Source organism: Hermetia illucens, chromosome 3 (assembly GCF_905115235.1).
Source record: "Hermetia illucens chromosome 3, iHerIll2.2.curated.20191125, whole genome shotgun sequence".
Classification (NCBI taxonomy): Eukaryota; Metazoa; Arthropoda; class Insecta; order Diptera; family Stratiomyidae; genus Hermetia; species Hermetia illucens.
This window is the reverse complement of record NC_051851.1, coordinates 8,956,603-8,982,818: the sequence shown is the minus strand read 5'-3', so window position 1 is coordinate 8,982,818 and position 26,216 is coordinate 8,956,603. Positions and strand designations below refer to the sequence as shown.

The following is a 26,216-nucleotide window of genomic DNA, read 5'->3' as shown; positions in this document are numbered from 1 at the left end:
GCACACCTCCTTGGGGGCAGCCCTTCGTTGCTTCCGTAGTCAGGTAGCGATCGACCCCTACCTCAGCGCACAGCAATCTTTGCGTTAGCATAGCATGGATCCACTTAATTAAAGCATCATCAACACCATGCGCTCTGGCGGCATCACAAAGTTTTTGAAAAGGCGCACAGCCAAAAACCCCTTCAATGTCCACGAACACCCCCATCGCGTACTCACTATTCAAAGTTGCATCCTCTATCTTTGTGACCAAAAGGATGAAGAGCAGACTCACAGGGCTTTCCACGTTGGTAAGCATGTTGGTTTTCACTAAGTGGGTGTGACCTAAGTTCGTTTCCACGAATGTGACGCTCTACCAGTCTCTCTAAACCTTTCAGCAAGAATGAAGTCAAGCTGATCTGTCTGAAGTTCTTTGGATTAGAATAGTCATCTTTCCCAGGTTTCGGTATGAAAACTACCTTAACCTGTTGTCAAGAAGAAGGCACGTAGCCCAGAGCAAGACATCCTCGAAAAATATTTCTTAGAGGTCGCTCTAAGTGCTCCATGCCCTCCTTTAGCATTGCCGGATAGATGCCATCCATGCCAGGTGCTTTGAAATGTTCAAAGGACAGTATGGCAGCTCTCACCTTTTCACTTGCGTGTTGAAGGGGTTGCAAGAACCGTCAACTCTCCCCCTACCACTTCTTTCACCCGTTCTCCTGGGTGGTGTACTTCCAGGAGGGTCTGTACTGAGTCCAGTCTGGAGCTCGTGAAAGTACCGTCGGGTTTTCTAAGAGAATCCAACTTGGCCGACTCATCCCTTTTGAGGACTCTGCGCAGCCTTGAAGTCTCCCTTTCGCCTTGCAGTTCCTCAATGTACGCTCTAAAGGAGTCTCGTTTCGAGCACCTCACGAGCCTCTTATATTCACGTTGTGAGTTCCTGAAATTTAACCAGTCTTCGTCCTTGTTACTTTTGCAAGCACGATTTAGAAGTCGCCTGGTTGATTTCCTGAGTTTTTGCAGTTCTCGGTTCCACCGAGGAACCGTTTTACCGCTTTGGCCTCGGGAAATAGGACAAGCCTCTTCATAGCACTCTAAAAGTGTGCCGTTCAGAGTTTTCAATTCATCTTCCAGCACCAAAGGAGTCCTTAGTCGCCTAGGGAACTGTACTTTATTGCCAAGAAGTTCATTGAACTTTGCCCAATCCGTTTTCCCAGGGTTCCGTCGTTGTACTGCAGACTGTTCGCCCGCAATAGGGTGTTGGATTAGGGATAGCTTGGATCTAAGGAAAGTTACGTGGTGTTGAGGTCAGTGGGCCTCTGACTTTACCAAGGATTGGAATATCAAGGATAATGCCATTATGGTGACTAATGCCAGGGGCAGTTTCCAGGAATAGGAATGTTTTTGGGGTTCGGATTTCTGTTGATTTTGTTGCTAATCAGAGCGTGGTCAAGGTAAGGGTGACAGCCGTTCCTTACCATGAAAGTAGGAAGCGCCACGTTAGAAAAGGAGTCACTTCGAGCACCAGGACATGACTGTTGTGTAACTGACAGCCATTATTGTTTATATAGGAGAGAGAGGCAGGAGTTTGTTTGGGGGCCATATTTCTTGGAAAAGCAATGAAATAGCACTAGCGAAATTTGTGGTTAACGTCATTTCTTATTACTTATGTGGACCTATGCCGGTTGTGTCTCTTCCTTCCCCGAGATTGTTCCTGTACAACTGGTCTCCATTCAGAAAGATATTGAATAAAAATCAGATTAAAACCTCGCGTATTCTTTCAAACAAAACTTCATATTTTCAACCCCTAGCACCACCTTGCATTATCAAACCTGTCCTACATTCACAATCCGATTTCATTTTTCATTCCCTCCTGGAGCTGATTTTCCACTACAAACTATCATATATTAAAAAAAGAACCTACATAAATGTGTGGCTTACCTGATTTAAAAGGGCTTGCAAATATCCTTTCGTAAGGGTGCCGCATTTAGTGTCTTTCTCCAAACGGCATTTAGCCGGAGGTGGTTCATTTTGTGCCAAACAACGGAAATACGCCACGGACCAACGAAGAAGGTCGTACGGTTGAGTTCGGATTGCGGCTATTCAGGACAAAAAAAATGGAGAAAGAAAAAAAGGAAGAGAAATGAATAAAGGATACATACAAATACCTAAAACCAACTAAATGAGCAGAGAAAGGATAAAGGTCTTATTTAAGAAAATTGTAAAAAAATTAAACTTGGTAATTTATTTTGGCATCTATTTAAATCCACTAAATTGCCAAAAGGGTTCCAATGTGAATGGAATCGGGGTCGCCTGTTGTCGTTGCCATGGAGGACCGAATGAAAGCAAGGCTACGCGGCACAATGATGCGATGATTCCGTAATGTTATGTGGCTTAGTATTCATAGGAAAATAGCGGTCTGGATGACTATTAAATTCTCAGGGAAACACTGGAATGGGTGAAAGGATAAGCTTGTTAAAATCAACTCAATATTTCCACGTTTAAGGTCAATGAATTCGACGTCGGATAAAGCGAGCATGTGGAAACTCATGCTTGTCGTATGATGGAGGTTTGCTAACAAGGAGTATGTAAATCTGCGACAAACTCAGCGATTGGGGTATCCTGAAGCTGTTCCTTGTCGAATGCTAGTCACTCGTGAGCCTCATTAGTTACTCAGACAAATGTCTCCCTTTCCAGCCGGCTTTGAAGTCGGGTCTAACCAAATCAAACTCCAAAGCAACACCTCACACATCTCGCATCACCTTAGCTTCGGCACAAAGGACCAGGCGATGCTATTAGCAATATCCTTTGAATGTTATATTAGCTTCCCATGTAAACTTCGATGCGCGCCATCGAGTCGACACCAGCAAGAGAAACTTTCAAATTCAGTTCATCAGTGTCAACAAAAGGTCGAAAGGTAAACAGATAAGAGTCCTTTTAATTACTCCATCGGAGACAAGGTTAGTCGACTGGTTTTAGCAGTCGGCAAGCCATAAAGGAGAGCTGAAATCGAGGCCTAGCTGAGCCCGAAATACGCCCCCAGTTTCCCTGGGGGTAATTTTGTTTATCCTAACCGCTAGGCCTCACCCTGGTAAGAGAAGGATTGAGCGAGGAGCGATACTCAAACTGAGCTGCAATAGGGCTTCGTGACGGGCTGGTGGTTGACTGCAATTGATCCGTTTTGCATCGCCGAACACCAATCAATATGAATTTCATTTATCAAAGCTCAAGCAGAAATCCGAGAGCAATTTACTCTTTTTCAATGTAAATAAATGGGCAATCGTGGAGCAATCGGCAAACGAGAAAATAAAGGCGGACGTATTGAGAACAAAGAACGACAAAGGAGCTTCTTTGAACACACAGTTTTGAATTTCAATGGAAAATCCTAGAACGGATTCAAATACAAAAGTGAACAGTGAAAGGATACTTGTGTGGTTGCTAGCTGTGAGTAGAGATATTCCGGTACAGCAATTATTACAGGAATCTCGGAAATTGATACTCAAGAACAGAAGGAGAAGTTTTTTTTTAAACCTTCCAAGGAATCCATCCTTGCAATTCTGCGTGTGGAAATTTTCAAATATCAATGATTCAGATTCAAAACGGAGCTAAAAAACTCATATTTTCAGATAGATAAATGAAAAGATAATAAATCAGATCCTTCACGTTGAGTATGTATCTAATATGATTACGAGTCTTCCGGGCATCCATCTGAGTAATTTACAGAATTTTCCAGGTAGAAGAGGGTAGCAAGGAGAGGGGATGAAAAAAATACTATAAGAAGTGAAAACCCTTCTCTGTTTAATTGAGTACGAATACTTTTAGTGAGATGATCACGAATAAGTTATTTTTAGAGTTGGTTTGCTCACTAGCACTAAAGTGAGTTCATTGGAATGAAGTGGAAACTCTGTGGGCGAAAACTCGGTTACTGTTCGAGAAACGCTTCAAATACAATGTTCGAAAAATGCGTTCTTAGAAAATACTGGGACTGGACTTCTTTCGAGATTCAACCAAACTCATGGATTAATTTTGATTAGTTGGTTTTATTGCCCGCACAAAACAGGATGAGAAGAAAAAAGAAGATGGAAACGAAAACGAAAACGAGACGAACAGTAAACAGCGAATTGCGCGTGAAAAGAATGTGATAAACGTCAAGCGGAGATGTAGAAAAAGAACCGCTGTAAATTTACACAAACAGTCAGCGCTAACGCAGAGATAAGATGAGATGAGAAGCGGGAGATTTGAACAGTTACTATCAAGTAATTGCTTGAAGTAGTGGAGGATTTTAGGTGGTCCCATGATCGTCTTTAGATATGAATAATTTTATAATCCCAATTGGTATTTCAAGGTTTAAGATCCTCCTTGGGACTCACTGGTTCATCTTCACATTAACAAGGTCTGTCTAATACCTCAGTCCCATGGAAAGTTTATGGACTCCTTGGAAAAGAATGTGATAATTCACACATTAGCCCCAAAAGGAACTCCGTTTAAAATTTTAATCTAATCTGCCAAGATATGAGCCTCAAAGGATAATTCTCTCCTGAACTTGAACGACCCGACTTCCTTATTCTCCTGTTCAACTGATCTAACAATTCTCGTTTTCTAACCCCTCCCATTGTTCCCTACTACTTTCGTCTTTTATGAACAGTTGGTGGTATCTCCTCACATCGCGTCTCTGATCGGAGAGTGGAGATTATGAAACGATATCACACTCTCGGATCACAGACGCATTGATTTCGTTATGGGCATGGATCCATCCACTCCATTTCGGAATCCGAGGAAGACAGATTGGGTGATGTATCAAATAGAATTGAGCGCCCGAGTCACGATCCCTGGGAAGCGCATCAAATCCATTGCTGGAATTGAGAAGACAACCCAGATGATCACAACTAACATGGGAGAAGCTTTCGAAGAAAGCTTTCCACTCAAGATGTCAAAGAAGGGTAAAACATCATGGTGGAACTCGGATTTGGCAAAACAGAGGAGAACGACAAGCATGCTCCTCAATCGTGATTATCTTGGAGACCCTCCTGCGAAAAGACTAACTCTCTTAAGGCAACCTCAAAGCTGAAGCGGATTCTGGTCAAAGAACGTAGCCAGAAACTGGGTTATTAACGTTTGCAGAATGGGAAGTGCACAGAAAGCGATGAAGAAACGGCAAATCATTTGCTTGAAGTACACTTCCCAGGCAGCATCCAAAATCTAATCTCGGGGCCAACAGGTGCATACAGCCCTCAACCGAGAGACTGGAATCTGGCATGCAAAGTAGTGTCACTGGAGCGAGTGAAATGGGCATTTAACTCGTTCCCTAGATGCAAGTCTGCAGGTCCGGATGGCATCATTCCTGCGCTAGTAATAGAAGGAATGGATGCCTTGGGTCTACACATTCGGAATATATATCGTGCATGCCTAGCACACTCTTATATTCCAATTAAATGGCGGGATGTGAAGGTGTTGTTCTTTCCCAAACCAGGAAAACCCACCTACATAGACGCAAAAAGCTTTCGACCGATCAGCCTAACGTCCTTTCTGCTAAAAGGACTAGAAAGACTAGTAGATCGCTTCATAAGGGATACACACATTCCTAAGTGGCCACTTCACCATACGCCTACCAGAAAGGCAAATCCACGGAGACAGTACTCCATGAACTTACGCCAAAAATTGAAAAGGCGATGTCCGAAAAAGGGTACGCCTTAGGCGCATTCATGACATCGAAGGTCCCTTATTCGCGGCAATTTGTGATGCGGCAAGACAGCATGGAATTGAACCGCTGCTAATCACATATCGGTCGGCCAGAAGTCTATTGAAGCAGGATGTCTCAGGGGCTGCCCACAGGGAGGGGTTCTCTCTCCACTGTTATGGCTCTTGGTAATGGATACCCTGCTGTGGCTCCTGGAGGACAAAAAAGTCTTCGCGCAAGCATTTGCATAGCGGTAATAATTAACGGGAAGTTTGCGGATACAGTATGTGACCGCTTGAATGCAATTCTGCATGTAATCCACAGCTGGTGCCTCCGCAATGGACTCACGGTGAACGCTAGGAAGACTGGACAAGTTATGTTCACTAGGAACGTCAGGTGGGGCAGCTATACGCTACCCACCTTAGCAAGGGCGGAAATCCAGCTGGCACAAACAGTCAAGTACTTAGCAGTACATTTCGACTCCAAGTTAACGTGGAAGCATCATATCCAGGAACAATACCATATCCTGCAGATTGCTCTGGTACTGTAGGAATGCGATAGGTAAGACCTGGGGGCCTTCACTCAAATGGATATACTGGATGTATACATCCATAATAAAACCCATTTTGATGTATGCATGTATCGTCTGGTGGCCAAGATTGAACTTTGCTAACGGCAGGAAGCTACTAACGCAGATTCAGAGATTTGGTTGCCTAAGTATTACTGGAGCAATGAGTACTACGCCGACTGCGAGACTTGAAGCTATCCTAAATTTACCCCCCATTCACTTGGAGGTGAAACGGAAAGCGGCCAACGACGCATATAGACTCGATACCATTGGGGCGTGGAAAGGCGGCCAATCAAACGGTCGTGCGTCTATCTGGAAATTCCTTGAAAAACATCCGGTAGATGCCGACCGATCATATGGTTCCAGATTCGTCTTTGAAAAGACATACACTGTCGTAATCACCGAAAGAGAAGAATGGTCGACAAGTGGCCATGGGTCTTTTCAGATTTCAGACCTAATAATCTTGACCGACGGGTCAGTCATGGAGGATGGATCGGGCGCAGGAGTGTTCTCGGAGAATCCGATTATAGAACTGGCCCGACCCCTCGAAAAACTGACGACCATATTCCAGGCGGAAATATATGCCATTTCATTGGCAGCAGAAGAATGTCGGCGACAAAAATGGAGGGGTCGCACCATTAGAATCTGTTCCACCAGTCGGGCGGCATTATCAGCACTAAATAGCAACAACATATCAAACCAGTTGGTGTGGAGTTGTCATCAGGTGCTGCTGAAACTTGGCCGACTGAACGAAACATTCCTGATGTGGGTGCCGGGGCATTCTAACACCGCCGGTAATGAGGAGGCTGACAGACTGGCTCGCCGAGGGTCTGGATTCACAATGGTGGGGCCAGAACCAGCTCTTGGAATCCGACCATCTACTGTCAAGTCTACTCTGAAGGGTGAAATTGCAAGGATTCACGCAACCGAGTGGAGAAACTTGGACTCTTGCCGGCAAGCGAAAATCCTTGTGAAAGGGCCTAGGGTCACTATAGCGGCATTTCTGTTGTCCCTTAAGAAGTGGGACATGAAAACCCTAGTACAGCTTTTGACGGGACACTGCTCCTTAAACTACCATATAGAAAAGATTGGGGTAGTGGTTTCGGCTATGTGCAGCCAATGTGAGGAGGAGGAAGAGACAGCCCTGCACTTTTTATGCAGCTGCCCGTCATCCTCAGATCTCAGACGAAGACACCTTGGCAAGGTTTTCTTCAATGAAGAATCTGCACACTCTCTGTCTCTCGAGAATGTTCTAAGATTCGCTAAAGCCTGCGAACACCGTAGGCGGGAAGCCATTGACTAGGCAACTTACGGGGATAGTACAATGGGCCTAATAATGGCCTGAGTGCTCGGAGCCGTGGCTCCCCCCAGTTTTCTAAACTAACTAACTTTATGAATAGTTGTTCTACCCGAAAATTGTTGTTCTGCACGACCAGAAACTGTTTGGACCACATCGTCGATTTTTTCCCTTCCAACCTGGCCGGGCCTTGCCTCTCTACACTTCCTTCTGCATCAACGTATATCGAAATCGACGTTCACCATCCGGCCCTTAAAGTTGAAACGAGATTCTGTCAGGGCAACTCCAACTCTGCGCAATAATTAATGTTATGTCCACAGCTTTACAGCATCTGCATCATTTCGCTCGCCTTATCCGGCGACGAGCTGAAAAAAGATGCAGCACATTTCATTTTTCTCCTTCAACATCTCCATTATCCTCTTTTCTGTTTCCTTTTTTCCACCCCGATATGTACTTATTTTAAAATACAATTTTTAAAATTATTATTTTCATTTTTGCTTCCAAACCCCCTACGTTTTTAACTTCCCCCAAAAATCCCAAAAATGCTTCCACTTTTCATATTCTGAAAACGATCAATAGCCTTTTTTGTTGTTGTTTTAATTTCGCTGCATATTTTTAGATGCATTTCGAATGTTCATTTAAGACTATGGACTATGGGACTGGTTATAGGCAGGACGGCTTGATACAAATGGTTGTTGTTGTTCCAGTTGATAAGGAATTTTAGGTTCACGGTCTGAAACAAAAAATTAAGGGGCATTAATCAGCTTAAAAGGGTAAACCGACTAGTCCGTTCACCCGGGGATTTCTGTTCAGGCGGCATGATCTTCGTTTTTTTTGCTAGTTTTGGGTTATCGAAAATTGACAAGGGAGTTAAATTTGAAGTCCTACGACCGAAGAAATTAGGAAAGCGTAAAAGTGAAAAAATGCGATGAACTCGTCTACTCGTTTGTAATGATAAAACTAATATTTTGACGGGTGGCCGGCAGGCGATAAGCTAATAATAGCCTAAAATGCTAGCAAAATCCGTCAGAGCTTAATGAACCGAAAGGGAATACGGTACGACCATCCTGAGTGGCCCTACAAGACCTAGGAAAAAGGGCTATCCCTAAACGTAAAAGAAATTGGCTAAGTTGACCGCCGTTAAGTGGAGTTTATTATCGGGTCCGTTTATCGGTCCGCTTCCACCATTCCATAGTAAGCCAGATCTTATGGCGTCCCTTCGGGAGATGGCCAACGACCTACGCAGCATTTTTAATGGTAGCCCAATGCTCATTGATATTTTCAGGGCAATTACTGAGTAGATCTAGGGATCAGATAAGCGGTCGATGTTGAACTTAGGAAGTGGCAGATTCGTCAAACTGTAGAAAACGCCATTCTACACAGTATCAGGAGTTTCCTCTGGTATATAGCATTGTACAATTGTGATGTTCCTTAATTTGGACCTGAATCTTGCAGTTAGAAGTCTGTCAGAAACCGACTCCACGTCAAGAGAACGCGACTTGCTGTAGCCTTCAGAAACAATCCGAGTAAAGGTGCAATCCCAAGCTCATCGATGAAGAATCTGAGTCTAGGCTCTCCACTTACTCACGTGAGAACCAATCTGATTGAGACCCAGTCCGTAATGGAAGAGCCGAAGTAGCTCTCTTCTGTCAGCACTCGTGACTTCGGGGCCTTAGGCAAACCGCCTCCGGACAAGACGTCTCCGGCAAACTGGATCAGGGCAGATCGCCTTCGAGCAAACGGGCTATGCAAGGTTTAAAGGGAAATGAGTATTCGGGGCAAAATGAAGCTGCAGCGGTCCTCGGGCGAACCAAATTCTTCGACACAAAAGGCAGCAAAGAGAGGTCGGCCGGCAACGACTAAGCCATCACTTGCAGCCAAAGCTGTTGAAGCGATGGATGTATCTTGTATGAGGATACCAATCCATCTGGCTGTAATACTTATCAGAGTGCTCTCTTCGCTCCAGGTTCCAGGGGGTGTCGACTTTTGGCGTCGGTTACACTTTGGAAACCGTACCCTTGAGCAAACGCAATATGCTCGAGTCACTTAACCCTGCTCTAATATCCAGAACAGGAGACGCAGACTCTCCCCGTACATAATCTCCGCGGGGCTGGCTGTGAACTCCTTTCGATTGGCTGTGCGAAGACTGAGGAGGACGAAAGGCAAGGACTGTGACCACAATGGGTCGAGCTTACGTTCCAGCAACCCACTGGACTGTGGATGGTCTGCAGTGGTCCTCTGGCGTTTGAGAAACTCAGGAGAGGAGAGAAACTCCGCGAAAGGTGTAGACGCAAATTGCATTCCCTGGTCCGCGATAATAACGGCTGGTACACCAAAGCGCGGAATCCATTCTTGGCAGAGTGCCTCGGCATATGAGTATGCTGTAATGTCGGTCAGAGGTATTGCTTCAAGCTACCGCGTAAATCTGTCGATGATTGTGAGGCAATACTTGAAACCATGCGAATCTCGCAAAGAGCCAATAATGTCGAGGTGAATGGTGTGAAAGTGCTTGGTCGACCAAGGGAACGCTTACTTCGTTTTTTACATGCTTATTGACCTTACCTTTCTGGCACGTGAGCACTGTCTGCGTAGAATACTTCCTTGCGAAAATCGGCCGGAATAAATGGCCTAGGTCCCTTGCCCGAGATCTCGCAGGATAAGTAGCAGTTTGAGCCGAAGATAGAAAACTCCTTGAACTTGAATTTGGAGTTTGTCCTCAGGCTCTGAAGCTCTGCGTCGTCTATCTATGCCTCAGCCATTGTAGTATAATCGAACGTGTCAAGGGCTGTAACCTCCGAAATTCATGATAAAGCATCTGCAACGACCTTGTCTCTTTCAGACACAGTAGTGGATGTCGGAAGTGAACTGGCGGATGAAGCTCAGTTGCCGAAGTTGGGTGAGGAGACGTTTTGTCAGGCTTTTTTTAAGCGCGAAAATAAGGAACTTGTGGTCCGTGAACATAGTGAACGACCTGCTCTTAAGAGAGAAGCGGAAGTATTTAATGGAAAGTTACGCATGGAGTAGCTCATGATCGTAGGCGCTGCAGTTATGTTGAGCTGGTTTGAGTTATTTAGAAAAGAAGCTCAACGGTTGCCAGGTTTCACTCGTTGATGGAGAGAGGCGCCTGCCGCTGTGTCTGAGGAATCGACGAACACGGCCAGAGGTGCATCTGGTCGAGGAAACACGAGATGTGTAGCACGAACCGATTGTTGTTTGACGGTTTTAAACGCCCGGACGGCCTCAGTAGACTTTGCTACTCGCAGGAGTCTTTTGTTTTGGGCCCAGGAGCGGCCTTGGATAGAAAACGACGATAGAAGTTGTCCGACAACCTTTACATATCCTTCTCAGTGGTTGGCAGAGGGCAGTTTTCGATCCTTTCAACTTGTCTGCGTCTGGTTGAATTCCGTCAGGAGCGATCATGTGGCCGAGAAATTTCATCTGCTTTTGTAGGAACTTGCACTTTTCAACGTTTAGAATGAGCCCGACCTCAAGGAGATGTTGAAAAATGCACTCCAGACGGTCCAAATGCTCAAATTCGGAAGAATAGGCGTAGAATGTAGAAAAAATAGAAGTTTAAGTTTGGTAGGGCAGAGTGGATAAAACTCTGGAATGTCTGCGCTGCGTTGTACAAGCCAAATGTCATTCTGGTGAGCACGAAGAGCCCGAGGTGTGCAAATAGCCGTTTTTGGTATGCCTTCGGGAGCTACAGGGATTTGATGGCTAAGGACGTGAAAACACAGCAGATTGTCAAGTAATGGGCGAAATCATAGATGAGTGCCATAGGGTATCGGTCGGGAATTGTCTGAGCATTCAGGCGTCTATAATCTCCACATGGCCTCCATTCGCCGTTTGCCTTAGGGCTGCACATCGTGCTTAACTGGCTTACTCCGTCATTTTTAGGTCAAAGGGCGTAACACCCAAGTACGCAAAAAAAGAAAAACTGACGGTTTCGTCCAGGTTTCGTCAGACGCTGCCTCATAGTGAAGCGTGACCGAAAGTGGCAATTATAATACATACAAGTTTAAACCGCCAATTGTGTTTTCCACTTGTAGCCACTGCCGGTCACGCTGCTCCCACCGTAGAGGTGAGGCAGCGGCGGATGAGTTGCCTCTACCCTGGACGAAACCGTCAGTCTTTCCTTTTTTTTGACTTCAAAGAGGTTCCGGAATCTCCAGTAGTCTATGATAACACAGGAACTATGTGCCTAAAATGATGGTGCTAATGTCAGTCGAAACGAATTGCTAAGCAAACGTACGGTGAAATCCGAGAGACACGTCCACCTCCCCGTAGTCGTTAATGCGGATCGGAGAAGAATTCGCGGCAGCTAGTTCAAAGTTTTGCGGTATTAGTGTGTTCGGACGGGGTACGGAGAGAACCGACTGCTCCGTGCTCGTGTCGACCAGAAAGTAACGTCTGCTCAAAGGGTCGAAAGTTGTTAGGCGACGTAGTATTCCACTTCGAGTAGCCACCGTCGAGGCACCCAGCGAGCCTATTTGTTTTGGATTGAAATTGCATCCGATAGTAGATTTATTCACTTACAGTGGTACCAGTAAATTATCGGGACCGCTGAGGGTTCGGCCGTGCGACTACCCGACCGCCTTTTTCAGAAAGCAGGCCTCAACCGTGACTGCGATCCAGACCGTGACTGCGATCCAGATTTACCTCCCGAACGCAAAGCTCTCACAGTCGCTATCAGTTTGGAAAGTGCGTCCGCAAGTGAAACCATCACTTGCCTAAGGTCTTCGACTTCTTCTGCGATCACGAGGTGCGTGTACACCTGGACTTTATCGGCAGTGGCGGTCATAGACCGCCAGCGACCATGAGCCCACGCAGGTCAAGATAGCGCGGGTGCTCTCCAAGAGTCGCTGCAACCAGAGAGATTGTAGCAGCTCTGAACCGACCCTATCCCCATCCAGCTACCTCATTTCTCGAAGCAGCTGACTGGGAGTATGACTATTCAACGTTAGCTCGTTCAAAAAGTGTTTCGGCTTCACTTTCTCACTTACTGGCAACCGACGTATGAGCTGCTCCTTCGTCGGACGTGGAAGCAGTCTTCCAACACGTCCGCAGCTACCCCCCTCTGGTCGTCAAGACCGATGAGCTCATGGCGGAACCACCTCACCACAAAGGGGACACCCTTAATCAGACCACTGCTATAGGGGTATCGAACCTCTCATTGTTTTGTCATCATGTGGCATGTTACGTGGCGTCTATCGGGGGAACTGAGCGAAGGGATGGCGGAACATCGGAACAGAATGACCAACCGGAGCGAGACAGAGAAGAGTTCTGTTATGCCCCCTGCGAAAGCAATGAACTCACGCAGTCACACAGAAAAACGACCCGAGGGGAGACCGAAGTAGAACCTTCTTTTTTTTAAACCCTCACGCCAGTTCTTGCTGCGAGGGCGGACTTTTTTATTGCACTTGAATTATGTTAGTTAACAGACTGGAAATAATTATTCGTTTACAAATTAAGAATAAGGAAAGGTTCGACACTGGGGTGTATTTGACGATGGCTTGGGCGGTGAAGTCAGCAGTGATGACTGATGAAAACCTGGGTTGCGGACGCCTATGCGCTGAACTTGGAGCAACGAACTTGCGCCCGTACAAACTCTTGATGACAACTAGCAACAAAATATTCCACCTGCCTCGGCTTGGGCCAGCTTCTAACTTGCAATTCTGGATTGCGACTTCTGACTCCTCGCAAAATGCATTCAATCTCAAAACTCGACTGCGAAGCGACAACTGGCAAACACTAATTGCTTGACGTCACTCGATTCCCAGTCCGGGCTGCGATTCGCGAGCCCCAAATTTGGTTTCCCGTCCATGTGGGATGTGTCGGCGGTAGTTCAGTGGCTTGGCAGAGGCGTTCACACTGCCGGCAATGCAGTGGGTGGTTCATGTCTCCGTTATGCTGCCACATAGGTGCCATGGAACTCAAACACCATTGATAATGAGGAAGCTGACAGACTGGCTCGCCAAGGTCCTGGACCTACAATGGAGAGACCAGAACGAGCTTCCGGCATTCAGCCAGTCCACTTGGAAGAGTGAAATTGCAAGGCCTTACGCAGCGTAGTGGAGAACTTTGAACTGAAACTTGTGAAAGAATTCGGGTCCTCTAGAGCGGCATTTTTGTTGTCTCTGAAGAAGTGGGACATAAAAATGCTAGTGGGGCTTTTGACAGGAGTGGTGGTTTCGGTTTTGAGCAGCTAATTTAAGGAGGAGGAAGTGACGGCCCTGCACTTCATATGCAGATGCCCGGCTCCTGAGATCTCAGGTGAAGGTATGAACAATCTGCACACTCTCTACCTCTGGAAATTACTCTCAGATTCGCAAAGTCCTGTAAGCGTCGCCAGAGGCAAGCCATTGAGTAGTCGATTTACTGGAATAGTACAAGGTGCGGCAGCATAACCTCCTTTTTTCAAAACTCAATAAAAACTATTGTATGCATCGGAAAATATTTATTTATTTTTTATAATGTAGGTGCATGTCTAAAGTTTTTATTTACATTGTTTTGAAGATCAAATCTGTTAGGTGACGTCTCCCATTCTCCATACATTGCGTAAACCGATTTCTGGCGTTTGTCATGACTCTTGTTAGCATAGCAGGTGTTATGTTGGCAATTTCTTCTTGGATGTTGGTCTTCAAATCTTGTAGGCTTCTTGGACGGTTCACATAAACACGGGATTTCAAAAAAACCCATAGAAAAAAATCACAAGGGGACAGATCGAGAGAGCGTGTCGGCCATTCCAAATCGCCTCTAATTGAGATAAGGCGCTCTGGAAAGTGTTCCCTCAAAACAACCATCGATGCTCTTGAAGTGTGTGCTGTTGCACCGTCTTGTTGGAAGTGTCCCCCAAATCCAAATTTTCTAGCCGTGGAAAAAAAAATTCTGTAGCATGTTTACATACCGGTCCGAATTCACTGTCATTGTACCCTCATTTTCCTCAAAAAACCAGGGACCAATAATTCCAGCTGAGGAAATTGCACACCACACTGTGACTTTGGGTGAATGCAAAGGCTTTTGATGCAATTCTCGAGGGTTGGTGTCAGCCCGGTAGCGCATGTTTTGTTTGTTAACCGACCCACACAAATGAAAATGGGCTTCATCGCTAAAAAAAACAATAGCACCCTCGGGAACGACATCAAGAAGAAGCTCACACGCGTTCATGCGAGAATTGAAGTCACGTTTTGAAAGTTCCTGTACTATCGCCGTCTTATAGGGATGAAAATGAAGATCATCAGGAAGAATTCTTCTCACAGAACGATCGGATAGTCCAAGGGCAGATGCGTGTTTGCGCGCAGAACGCCGTGGCGATCACAACATTGACGCTCTCACTGCTTCAATGTTCTCAGGTGATCTAACGGACCGAGGTACTCCAGTTCTTCCTTTTGTCGCACTTACAGTTTGTCTGAATGTAGTGACCCATGTAACAATTGATTTGCGGTCTGGGACGGGAGCCAACGGGGCTAAATTAAACCGATTCCGAAATGCACGCTGTGTTGCAATAACCGAACTTCCGCTTGAAAAGTAAACCTCAACGGCAAAGGCACGCTCCTCACTATTCCAACGCATGATGGCGACTGAACCGTGTCGGGACAAAAGTTTACAGTATCCCCTCTTGAACGAGACCACTAGCGCTCGGCTATGACATCAACTAACTGAGTGGCGCGCATTTTAAAAAAGGAAGTTATGCTGCCGGACCCTGTATAACACAGGAACTGTACACCTAAAATGGTGGTGCTAATGTCATTTAAAACGAATCGCTAAGAAGACGTTCTGTGCAATCTGAGACTCACGTCTGTCTATAGGCGTAAACTCGGATTGGAGAAGAGTTCCCGGTAGCCAGTTTTGCAGTATTAGCGTGTTTGGATGGGGTACCACACCTCCGCGTCCATGTGGACCAAAAAGCAACCTCTGTTCAGAGAGTTGAAAATTGTAAAGCGGCGTAGAGCTGCGCTCCGGGTAGCTGCCACCGAGGCACCCAGGGAGCCTAGTTCTTTGTATTGAAATTGCATCCAATGGTACATTTGGTCGTTTGAACTCCGAATTTACGTGGGACCAGTAAACTGTCGGGACCGCCGAAGGCTTCGGGATGCGACTAACAGAACGGCGTTTCGGAAAGCAGATCTCGACCCTGACTGCGATCGAGATCTACCTCTTGAACCCAAAGTACTTACAGTCGCTGTCAGTTTGAAAACTGCTTCCGCAAGTGAAGCACTATTTGCCAAAGGTCCTCGACTTTTTGACGTGTATTTCCGCGACTACGGGGCACCCGTATACCTCGTAGACTTTATTGGCAGTGGCAGTCGTAGACCGGCAGCGACCCTGAGTCTGCGCAAGTCAAGATAACGCGGGTGCTCTCCGAGATTCGCTGCAACCACAGAGATTTTAACAGCTATGAGTCGATCTTATCCTTTCCCAACTGTTTCATTTCTAGAAGCAGCTGGCTGGGGGTACGGTTAACAAGTGTCAGCTCGTTCAGGCTTATGAGCTGCTCCTTCAGTTGAACGCGGGAACAGTATTCCAACACGTCCGCAACCAACCTACGATCTCTTCGTCGAGACTGATGAGGGTATGGCAGAATAACACTGCCAAAAGGAGGACACCTTTACTGCCACCGCTGCCATAAGGGGATCACCTCCCGTTGTTTTGTCATCATGCGGCATGTTACGTCGCACCTATTTAGCGAAGCGAAGGCGGAACATAGGAGCGGATGACCAACCGAAGCGAGACAGAAAAGAGTTCTATTATATCCCCGCCGAAGCAATGGACTTACGCAACTGCATAGAAAAACGACCCGAGGGGAGACCGGAGGAAAACCTTCTTTTTTTAATAATATTCGTTTACAAGTTAAGAATAAGAAAAGGTTCGACACTGGGGTGTGTTTCCAGCTTTCATATAGGAGGTTGTTACTGCTGGATGATGATGACTTGGGCAATGAAGTCAGTTGCTCCGCGAGATGACTGATGAAAAACTTGGATGCGGACGTCTATGCACTTAGAGGGACAAACTTGCGCCTGTGCACCAACCAGCAGTGAAGTATTCCACTTGGTTCGGCCTCGGTCAGCTTCTAACTTGCAATTCTGGATTGCAGCTTCTGACTCCTCGCTAGGAGCGTGGAATACATTCAGTCTCAAAACTCGACTGCGAAGTGACAACTGGCAAACACTAACTGCTTGACGTCACTCGATTCTGAGTCCGGGGTCCGATTCATGAACTCCAAATTTAGTATCCCGTTCATATGTAATGTGTCGGCGGTAATGCAGTGCCTCGGCGACGGCGTTCATATTGCCGACAATGCAGTGGGTGGTTCATGTCTCCGTAGTTCCGCCACATAGGTGTCATGGCACTAAAACATCGCTGGTAATGAGGAAGCAAACAGACTGGCTCGCCAAGGTCCTGGATCCACAATGGTGGGGCCAGAACAAGTTTTTAGCATCCAGCCATCTACTGTCAAGCCCACTCTGAAGGGTGAGATTGCAAGGTCTTATGCAGCCTAGTGGAGAAATTTGAACTCTTGCCGGCAAGCGAAAATGCTTGTATTCTGAAGGCGCTAGAGCGGCATTTTTGTTGTTCCTTAAGAAGTTGAACATAAGAACCTTAGTAGGGCTTTTAACGGAACACTGGTCCTCACACTAGCATATGTAAACGATTAGGGTGGTAGTTTCGGCTGTATTCAGTCAACATGAGCAGGAGGATGAGACGGCCTTGCACTACATATGCAGCTGCCCCGCCCCCTCAGATCTCAGGCGAAGGCACCTCGGTAAGGTTTTCTTCAGTGGAGAATCTCCACACTCTCTGCCTCTGGAGAATGTTTTCAGATTCGGAAAATCTTGTTGTTGTTAGAGGAAGGCCATTAAATAGACGATTTAAGGGGATAGAACAATGGGCCTAGTAAAAGCCTGAGTGCTCAGAGCTACGGTTGCCCAAAAGAAATAGTGAGAACGGAAGTCTTGCTAAAAAAGGCTGTTGCAGGGCTGGTCGACATGAAAGCAAGGACGTTTATGATCGCGAAACCCAGAGAGGAAGGACGATATCAGGGACGAGGAGGGTGACTAGTAGAGAGAGCTGGATAAGCAATATACGAATGGAGATGAACTGACTACAGTGCCTCAGGGGCACAAACCACGCATCTCCCAAACAATTTGCATCAAACTGAAACTTGCTAGGCAACTTGTCCCTTGTTAATTATTCAGTCCAAATTTATAATCATCTGATGGGAAACAGCTTAGAAATCATGATTGGATGAAGTCGTCAAGGATACAAAGCTTTATCTCTTGCAACAAAATTCGAAGCCATATTATCCATGTTATTTGAAATAACGCCCAACGCTACCGGGATCTTTTCCAAAGTTATTTTCCAAGGACATTTTAATCCAGATATGTCGACTGGATGAGGAAGCAATTGTACCATTCATCTTAATACCATAAAGTTTCCCACGACAACTGTACGATCAAAAAAAATTTTTTTTTTTTTCATTTCAACTTCATTAAAAAGTAACCGCTCCATGGCAACGATTTTTCATTGAGGTCAAGATATTATACGAATGTCGTCGTTCGATCAAAAACTTTTCAATGGAATCGAATATTTCCGAAAGAAATGATAGAAAATTGTATTTTCATTTTGCTGTGTATTTGCTCGGAAGGACCTTGAAGCACTTCAAGTGCTTTGTACATGAAACTCGACTTCCTTTCAAAACGCTTGGAATTTTTATAGTTGGTACTCAAGTTTAAGGACTCAATCGTAAAATACTTGTAGCTTTATTTAAAACTTTCTCAGATTACAATTTCTCCATTCTATTTGTCCTTTCGTGTGTACGGATGTTGAATTAGGACATGTATTCCAAGCCAGGGAGTGGGGCTGATTCCTTTTCGCTCGACTCTGTTGACACGCAAACTCGATTATTGAACTGAACTGAACGTTAAAGTAACCTCAAAAATATGTATCTTTCAGATTTATTGTGGGAGTAGTAAGCGACCCCTCGTTCTAATGTTTTTTCGTGCCTGCAGCTCGGGGGCACAAAGACACTCCATTTTAAAGAAACTTTGAACGATGCTCTTACTCAGCCTTAAATTAACGCACTCATACATCCTTTTTCATCCACTCCCTCCACTTGAAACGTTTCTATGAATTTCACAACTTACCCTTGGCATAATTCTTAAGGATGTTTGGAAACGAGTCAGGTATAACAATTTGCTCAGGACAGTACATTAGCGAATTAACCGTCTTCCTCTCGTCTGCCGAGGCTTTGGAACACCGAGCCCAAGTTCCCGTCTGCATGTTGAATCCTTCTCAGACGATTCCTGAAAGCAGAGCAAAGTTTCTCGTAAGTCCTTTGCCCAACTTAAACATTTAAACTTCGCGTATAAATCTTTTCTGAGGACTCCAAAGTATCTCCAAATTACCCATTATGTCACGTTAAAATTTTTATTTCACGAATTTAACAGAGAAAAATGAAAATGATGGGCGGATTTTAATTTCTTCTGTAATATGTGTCCTGAAGTGAGCATTTCGTGTCAGGACGACGGAAATGTGGATGCATGTCAAGGTGAAACAACGATTCAAAAACACACCTGCAGGGAAATAGGAAATGTTGAAAGTTTGTCGTTGAAATCCGCAGAATTCCTTTCCTCCAGATTTGAATATTCTGTGTCACTTTGAAATATACAAATACAAAATAAAAAGTAACTTTAAAAGGGAGAAAATCGAGTGAAAAGTACGCTGTATCTGAAATGCACAGGAAATGACTTCTAAAATTATTTCTCGGAAAACTTGAAGGTAACTGAGTGAAGTCAGGTGTTCCGTGAGTGACTGCTGAAAGTGACTGATGAAAATTTGTTTGCTTGGTAGCTGTTGCCCAGGACGACGCTGGAAAAACTTTTCCTTGGAAGGGTTCACAGAACTATTGAGTGGTTTATTATTGGAAATGGAAATTATGTACGGTAGAATGTTGGGTTGGGGATGGTTTCTGGACAAGACAAGTTTTTCCTATCCTACAATCAAATTTTATAGAGATTAAAGATGCAGGACCAATTTAAGTGACCGCATAGAGTCACAAGAAGTGGAAAAATGTAAAATTCTATAAACACTTCGACCAGTAGATTGCAGATATTCTGCGGTGAACAGATAGAGAGGTTTCAAGGGTTAGGTAGGTAGGTAGGTATCAGTGGCCGCTCTGAGGAGCCCAATTAGCGCTTTGGTGCGCCGTTTTGATGCCACAAACTCCTAAGACCGGGACTGTTGTTATAGGAACATGGAAGCAGAGTCCAGCCGACTCGGATCTTCAGAGCCAGCCCGTAGCATTCACAAAGGAAAGCAGCTCTCCGACCCTGCAGCTAGAAATCTCGCTGAGGTCCCCAAAGAATAGTTCATCCAGTGTCCGCAGCCTGACTCGAGCCAGAGCTGGGCAATCGCAGAGAAACTGCATGAGGGTTTCCCTTCTTTCTCCGCAGCTTCGGCAATGCGAGTTGTAGGGTAAGCCGAGCCTAGCAGTATGATCCCCTATGGGCCAGTGCCCCGTGCAGACCGCCGTAATCTCGAATGCATTTGCACGCGTCTGGCACAGGAACTCTCGTGACCGCGCTATGTTATAAGCGGGCCAAATTCTCCTTGATTTGGCACAGCTTGTAAGCCTTCGCCATCTCAAGTCCGCGGCTGCTAAGTAGTGCGAGTAGACTCGGCCCCCGACAGCCACCAACGGAACACCGACTGTATTCGCCGGGGGACTGCCAAGAGCAGAGCCTTGCCTGGCCAATCCGTCAGCCCGCTCATTCCCCTCTATGTTCCTATGCCCGGGAACCCAGAGAAGAGTGACCTTGAGCGTGCCGCCCAGATGGTTGAGCGCGTGTCTGCACTGCCCCACCAGCCGAGAAGATGTCGTCGTTGAGTACAAGGCTTTGATGGCCGCTTGGCTGTCGGTCAGAAAGGCTATGATACGCTTGGGGCTCGAATCACGCTCCAGCCACCGACAGACTTCCAATATCGCCAGAACTTCCGCCTGGAATACACTAGTGAAACCTGGGAGACCATACGACTTGGATACACCGTGTGTATTCGAGAAACCCCCGCGCTGACTCCATAGGCCATCTTTGATCCGTCCGTAAAGAATACCGTGTCATAGTCTTGCAGCACGCCGCCGGTCTTCCACTTTGCCCTGGTTGGAATGTCCACAGCAAAGTTTCTCGTGAAGTTCAGCTTGCGTGTGACATAGTCCGTGGGGGATGCCCAGATTTCTCGAGGTATTTCATCTAGGATGTTGCTGTGACCGTAGGACTTCGCTGCCCAGCATCCGGACTCACGTAGTCTGACGGCACTGCACGCAGCAACATATTTGATGTGGAGGTCTAAGGGGAGGAGATGTAGGAGTACATTGAGAGCATCTGCCGGGCAGGACTGCAGAGCCCCCGTAGCACCTGCACACGCGGTTCTTTGAATCCTATTAAGCTTCGTTCTATTGTATTTCTTCTTCAAAGCCTGCCACCATACAATAGAGCCGTACGTGAGCATCGGACGCACTACAGCGGTGTACATCCAGAGAACCAACATCGGCCGGAGACCCCATTTCTTTGCAAAGGTTCTCTTACAGGCATAGAAGGCTATACAGGCCTTCTTAACCCTCAGTTCTATGTTCAACCTTCAATTTAGCTTAGGATCCTGGATTACACCCAGATACTTTACATTAGAGAAAAGAACCAATCTTTGTTCATTCAGCCGTGGTAGATGGAATTCAGGTACCCTTGTCTTGGTGGTGAAAAGCATCAGTTGCGTTTTGGTTGGGTTTATGCTGAGTCCGCATCTTGCGGCCCACAGGCACACCTTTCGCAACGCTCCTTCCATGATGTCGCTCATAATGAACAGAAACATCCCTGATACTAATATCACCAAGTCGTCGGCACACGCCACCACCTTCACCCCGCTACTGTCCAATGTACGTAAAATTTTGTCCATTACTATTAACCAGAGCATCGGTGAGATAGCACCACCCTGGGGCGTGCCTCTGTTCACAGCTCTGGTCAAGTGGTTGCCTCCCAGATCGGACTGGATTATCCTGGTACTCAGCATGGATATAATCCAATGCGTGAGATACCCCTCCAATCCAATACCGGTCAAGGCTTCCTTGATGGCGTTGGTACTGACGTTGTTGAAAGCTCCTTCTATATCCAAGAAGGCAGCAAGGGTATACTGCTTGTACTGCAGCGGCCGCTCAACCGTGCCAATTACCTCGTGGAGGGCGGTTTCTGTGGATTTTCCTTTGAGGTAGGCATGCTGGGACTTAGAGAAAGGCGTTCTCTCCATAATCGTCCTTAAGTGAATGTCCAGGACGCGTTCTAGGGTCTTCAGCACGAAAGAGGTCAGGCTGATTGGCCGAAAGTCCTTCGCGGACTCATGACCGCGCCTGCCCGCTTTCGGTATGAAAACCACCCGTGCGCGCCTCTAGGACTGTGGTACGTATCCTAAAGTGATGCAGCTCCGGTAAATCTCAACAAGCCACGGCACAACCCTTTCCTGCTGCTTCTGTAGCATTACTGGCATTATGCCATCTGGGCCTGGAGATTTGTATGCGGAGAAGCTGTTTGTAGCCCAACCGATCCTATCCTCGGTAATTATCGATTTGATAGTCTCGCACAGCTGGGGTTGCCGCAAACCCTCCAAGCGAGGTTCTGACTCACAGTCCTCCCCGCTGGAGGGAAAGTGCGTTTGCACCAGCAGCTCCAAGGTTTCGCTAGAAGATTCCGTCCAGGAGGCTTCCGACTTTTTAAGGAAGGATGGACTTTTATGTTCCTTGGGCAGAATATTACTGAGCCTCGCGGATTCACTAGTGCTTTCAATATTCTGACAATAGTCTAGCCAAGACCGCCTCTTGGCGGTCCTGATGACCGACTTGTACTTCTTTAGGCAGTCCTTGTATGGCTGCTAGTATTTTTGCCTGTAGCAGATGTTGAAGATTTCTCTGGTCAGCTTTCTGAGACTAGAGAGATCTTCATTCCACCACGGTGGCAGGGTCTTTTTGCTGTACTTAACAGGGCACAAGACTTTGAAGGCGGTATCAAATGCCTTCTCCAGAGCCCCAACCTATGACTCCAGCTCGTCTGTCGTGCCAATCCTACCAATTTGCGCATCGGAGAGATTTTTCTTAATGACCTGACCAAACTTTCTCCAGTCGATCCTCCTGGGGTCTCTAAAGCGCTTGGAGACCTCTGCGGTGAGATCTAGACTGAAGAGTATCCAACTGCGGTCAGAGAAGGATCTCTGGTCAGACACTCTCCAGTCCTCCACCCTAAGAATCCCGTTGTCGGTTATTAGCGTGATATCAAAGACCTCCTCCCAACCGTCACAGTTCTCCGAGCAGGGAAAATGAAAGGTTGGTGTACTGCCCCTGTTACACATCGATAGATTTGAAGTAATAATAAAATCAAAGAATGACTCACCTCTTTCGTTGATTTCGGAGCTGCCCCAAAGCGTATGCCTTGTATTTGCGTCGCAGCCTATCAGCAGGTTGGCTTTCTTTGTTGTTATGATGTTCGTCAGATGTTGTAGTTCTTTTGGCGGAGCTGATCGGTCGTGAGCCATGTACGCCGAGGAAATACACATGTTCTCTGCCCCCACCTGCTACAGCTTGACCACAACTAGGTCACAGGAACTTAGGTCCGGGCACAGGAAAGCGTGCAGACTCTTTCTCGCAAGAATACATGCTCTAGGTTTAGCCTGATCAGCGTCTCCCGTGCTGTGAAATAAATTAAAATATTTGCTTTGGAGCCCTTTTATGGTTCGGTCGCTTCGACCCAAGGCTCCTGTATTAATGCAATGTCGATGTCTTCCTCTAAGAGGAAGACGAGCAGATTAGCCGAGGTGCACTTCGAGTGCTGCAGATTTATCTGCGTTACCCTCAGCATGATCTGCTTGCGTGGGGGGTTTGTCAGCCCCCGTCGGACCGTCGATCATCATATCCTCCAACAGCTCGTTGGCGGTGTCGATTGGGTCAAGGTCGTCGTCCGGTTTTGCAGAGCGGAACACTTTTACTTTGGCATTCCTGACTCCGAACCACACTTTATAATCAGCCTTTTTCAGTGCCTCCAGGCACTCCTCGTTTATGCGGAGTAGTACGGGCTGGCTGTTTATCTAAGATTCCTCCTCCTTGATAACAACCCAGTCGTCCATGGGAATCCCGGGGTTGTGAAGGCGCAGGAAATGGACCAGCTTGTCCTTCTCCATGCGGATCTTCGGCAACCAGATGCGAACGACCGGTCTCCTGGGAATCTCGTCGTAAGGGATAATCTTGAGCTTAACGCCCTCCCAGGCTGATTTTAGCGACACACGAACCGAGAAAGTCCTTAGAGAACTGGTCCATGCAAGCTATTACGTGGAACCCACGGACCACCTGAGATGAATCAAAGTGGGGAGTGAGTCCCGGGTGTTTTCCTCCGGTCTCCAGGAGATGTTCACAGACCATACCCGACAGCCTAGCCTCAACACTGGTCCACACCTCCAGCGTTAATTTGCCGCTAGCAGAATTGCTAGCTAGAGCTTTCAAGGAGATATTATTTACTTGTCTGTGCCCTGTGAGTTGGGGTTTAAGAATATATTCAAAGTCTTCCCTGCTTGTCATAAGACGCGACCGAGAGGAATAGCGGTTTTTAGTATTTTTAAATTTTACGGGCAATGCAGTAGGCGGTTCATGTCTCCGCTGTGCGTCTTCAAGCAAATTGGAATGATTGTAGCAAGAGAAAAAGAAATTGTCCCCAGAATTGGACCAATTTGCTTTGCTAAGCTGGATATTCTGCACCTTAGCAAAGCAAGATGGTTGAACTCTGGGAACAAGTCCTCTTCCTCTTGCTACGATAATGGCAATGTGTTTGGAGGCGCACAGCGAAGTCGTGAACCACCTCTTGCATTACCGGCAACGTGAACGCCTCCATCGATGCACTGAACTTCCAGCCACACTTCATTCTTCTCACCGTGACTGCCGCACAAAAAAATCGCGTTCTGTTTTCTGAATGCATGGACTAACAAAAATTAGAAAGAAGTGCCGTGAATTTGACGTGGAAACCGTGCAGGATATAACAGCAGACCTAGCACTGCCACGAGAAATCTACACGATCGTAGAAAATTGCATTTGCATATCCTCATTGATCGTTTCATTCCGCTGTTATTTTGTAGAGTGATTCTTGTTTAACGTACCAAAAATGAGCCTTCTTGGTGTTTGAAAAAGAAGCTGGTCAGCGAGAGGCGTACTTAACTAGAAAGCGGAACCTAAAAGCAGGGAATCCGAAAAGTTTCCAGTAAAGAGACGAGCTACAGTTACATAGCAGTAGACCAAGCGACTGCCTGACCAAAACCTAGGAAAAGTCACCAGCACCGAGGGGCGACGGCGAAACTAACGCAGGATTTGGGGGAAAACAAGTTTTTCGTGGAAAATTCGGCACAGTTGCCCAGCGTGTGGGTTTGTGAGGCCAGGTGACTGAGCATGCCATCATTTCGTTCCCAACAGTGGCCGCGGACTCGCTTCAGCCATCATAACTGCCTCCGGTCAGTTATTCGCAGCAAGAACCTGCAGGCAACAAATGAACGACCAGCCGCGACATCAGCAGGGAGCCCGTCTCAAGTTCGCACAAAAGCGAACGTGAAACCAACATTATCGGCTACCCAATCCTTTCAACCATGCGTCCCCTATCCCTCCAGAAGCTGGTTGTTGCAAAGAAAGAGTTCAATGGTCATCTCCAATCCGTATGGTCCCTAAACCAACCGGCGAATGGTGGCCTTGCGGAGATTACCGGCGTCTGAATTCCCAGACAATTTCTGACCGCTACTCTATTCCACTCATCCATGACTTGACGCATTACTAGACAAACTGCTGTGTTTTCACGACCTTGGATCTGACCAAGGCGTATCACCAAATCCCTGTCGCTCCCGAAGACAAATCGAAAACGGCCATTTACGTACCTTTCGAACTCTTCGAGTTCAGGATGACATTTCTCAGCGCAGGCATTTCAGAGATTCATCCCCTTTGCCTTACGAATCTTAAACTTCTGTCTCTCCACACGAATGAAAAATGCAAATTTCTACAAAAACAGTTGAGGTTAATCAGCCATATGATCGTCCCTGACGGAATTAAACCAGACCCAGACAATGTTGAAACAATCAAGAACTTTCCCCTGCCAATCACGGTCAAGGATCTGCAAAGGTTCTTGGGCATGTTAAGCTTCTATTGTCGTTTTCGCCCCAAGGCGATTCATCACCAAGCGATCCGCTTACTTGTCTGGGCCCAAAACAAAAGACTCCCGCGAGGTGGCATGGTCTACTAAGGTCAACCCTCAAACAACAGCTAGTTGATGCAACACTTCTGGCTTCTTTCCGCAAGGAAGTATTCCACGCATCTTGCGCACACAGGGATCAAGACGCCGAACCGGATATTCACCAAAAATACTTCCGGCCACGCATGAACAAGGACGTAAACTCTTGGACCAGACAGTTCAGTGCGTGCCATAAGTGTAAGATCAACAAGCACGTAAAAAAGGAAGTAGATGTATTCCCTGGGTCGACCAAGCGCTTCCACACCGTCCACCTCGACATCATTTACCCTTGGCGAGATCCGCTCGGTTACAAGTATCGACAGGTTTACGCGGTGGCCTGAAGCAACACCTCTGACTGATATTACTACACAATCATGTGTCGAGGGCCTCTGTCGAAAATGAATC

The 26,216-nt window shown here is 46.5% G+C and overlaps 2 protein-coding genes across 2 annotated transcripts in view; one reads left to right on the top strand and one right to left on the bottom strand.

Moving 5' to 3' along the window:
* The window catches only part of LOC119651799, a 56,785-nt gene extending 37,452 nt beyond the window's left edge, over positions 1-19,333 (bottom strand). Inside the window, exons 1-3 of the mRNA XM_038055583.1 lie at positions 19,095-19,333; positions 18,666-18,824; positions 1,918-2,075 (exon numbers count right to left, since the gene is read on the bottom strand). Coding sequence (XP_037911511.1) covers positions 1,918-2,075; positions 18,666-18,801 — 294 coding nt within the window. The 5' untranslated portion in view covers positions 18,802-18,824; positions 19,095-19,333. The remainder of the gene's footprint in view (positions 1-1,917; positions 2,076-18,665; positions 18,825-19,094) is intronic.
* LOC119651800 overlaps positions 1-26,216 on the top strand; it is a 628,198-nt gene that overhangs the window by 250,625 nt on the left and 351,357 nt on the right. The window lies entirely within an intron of this gene.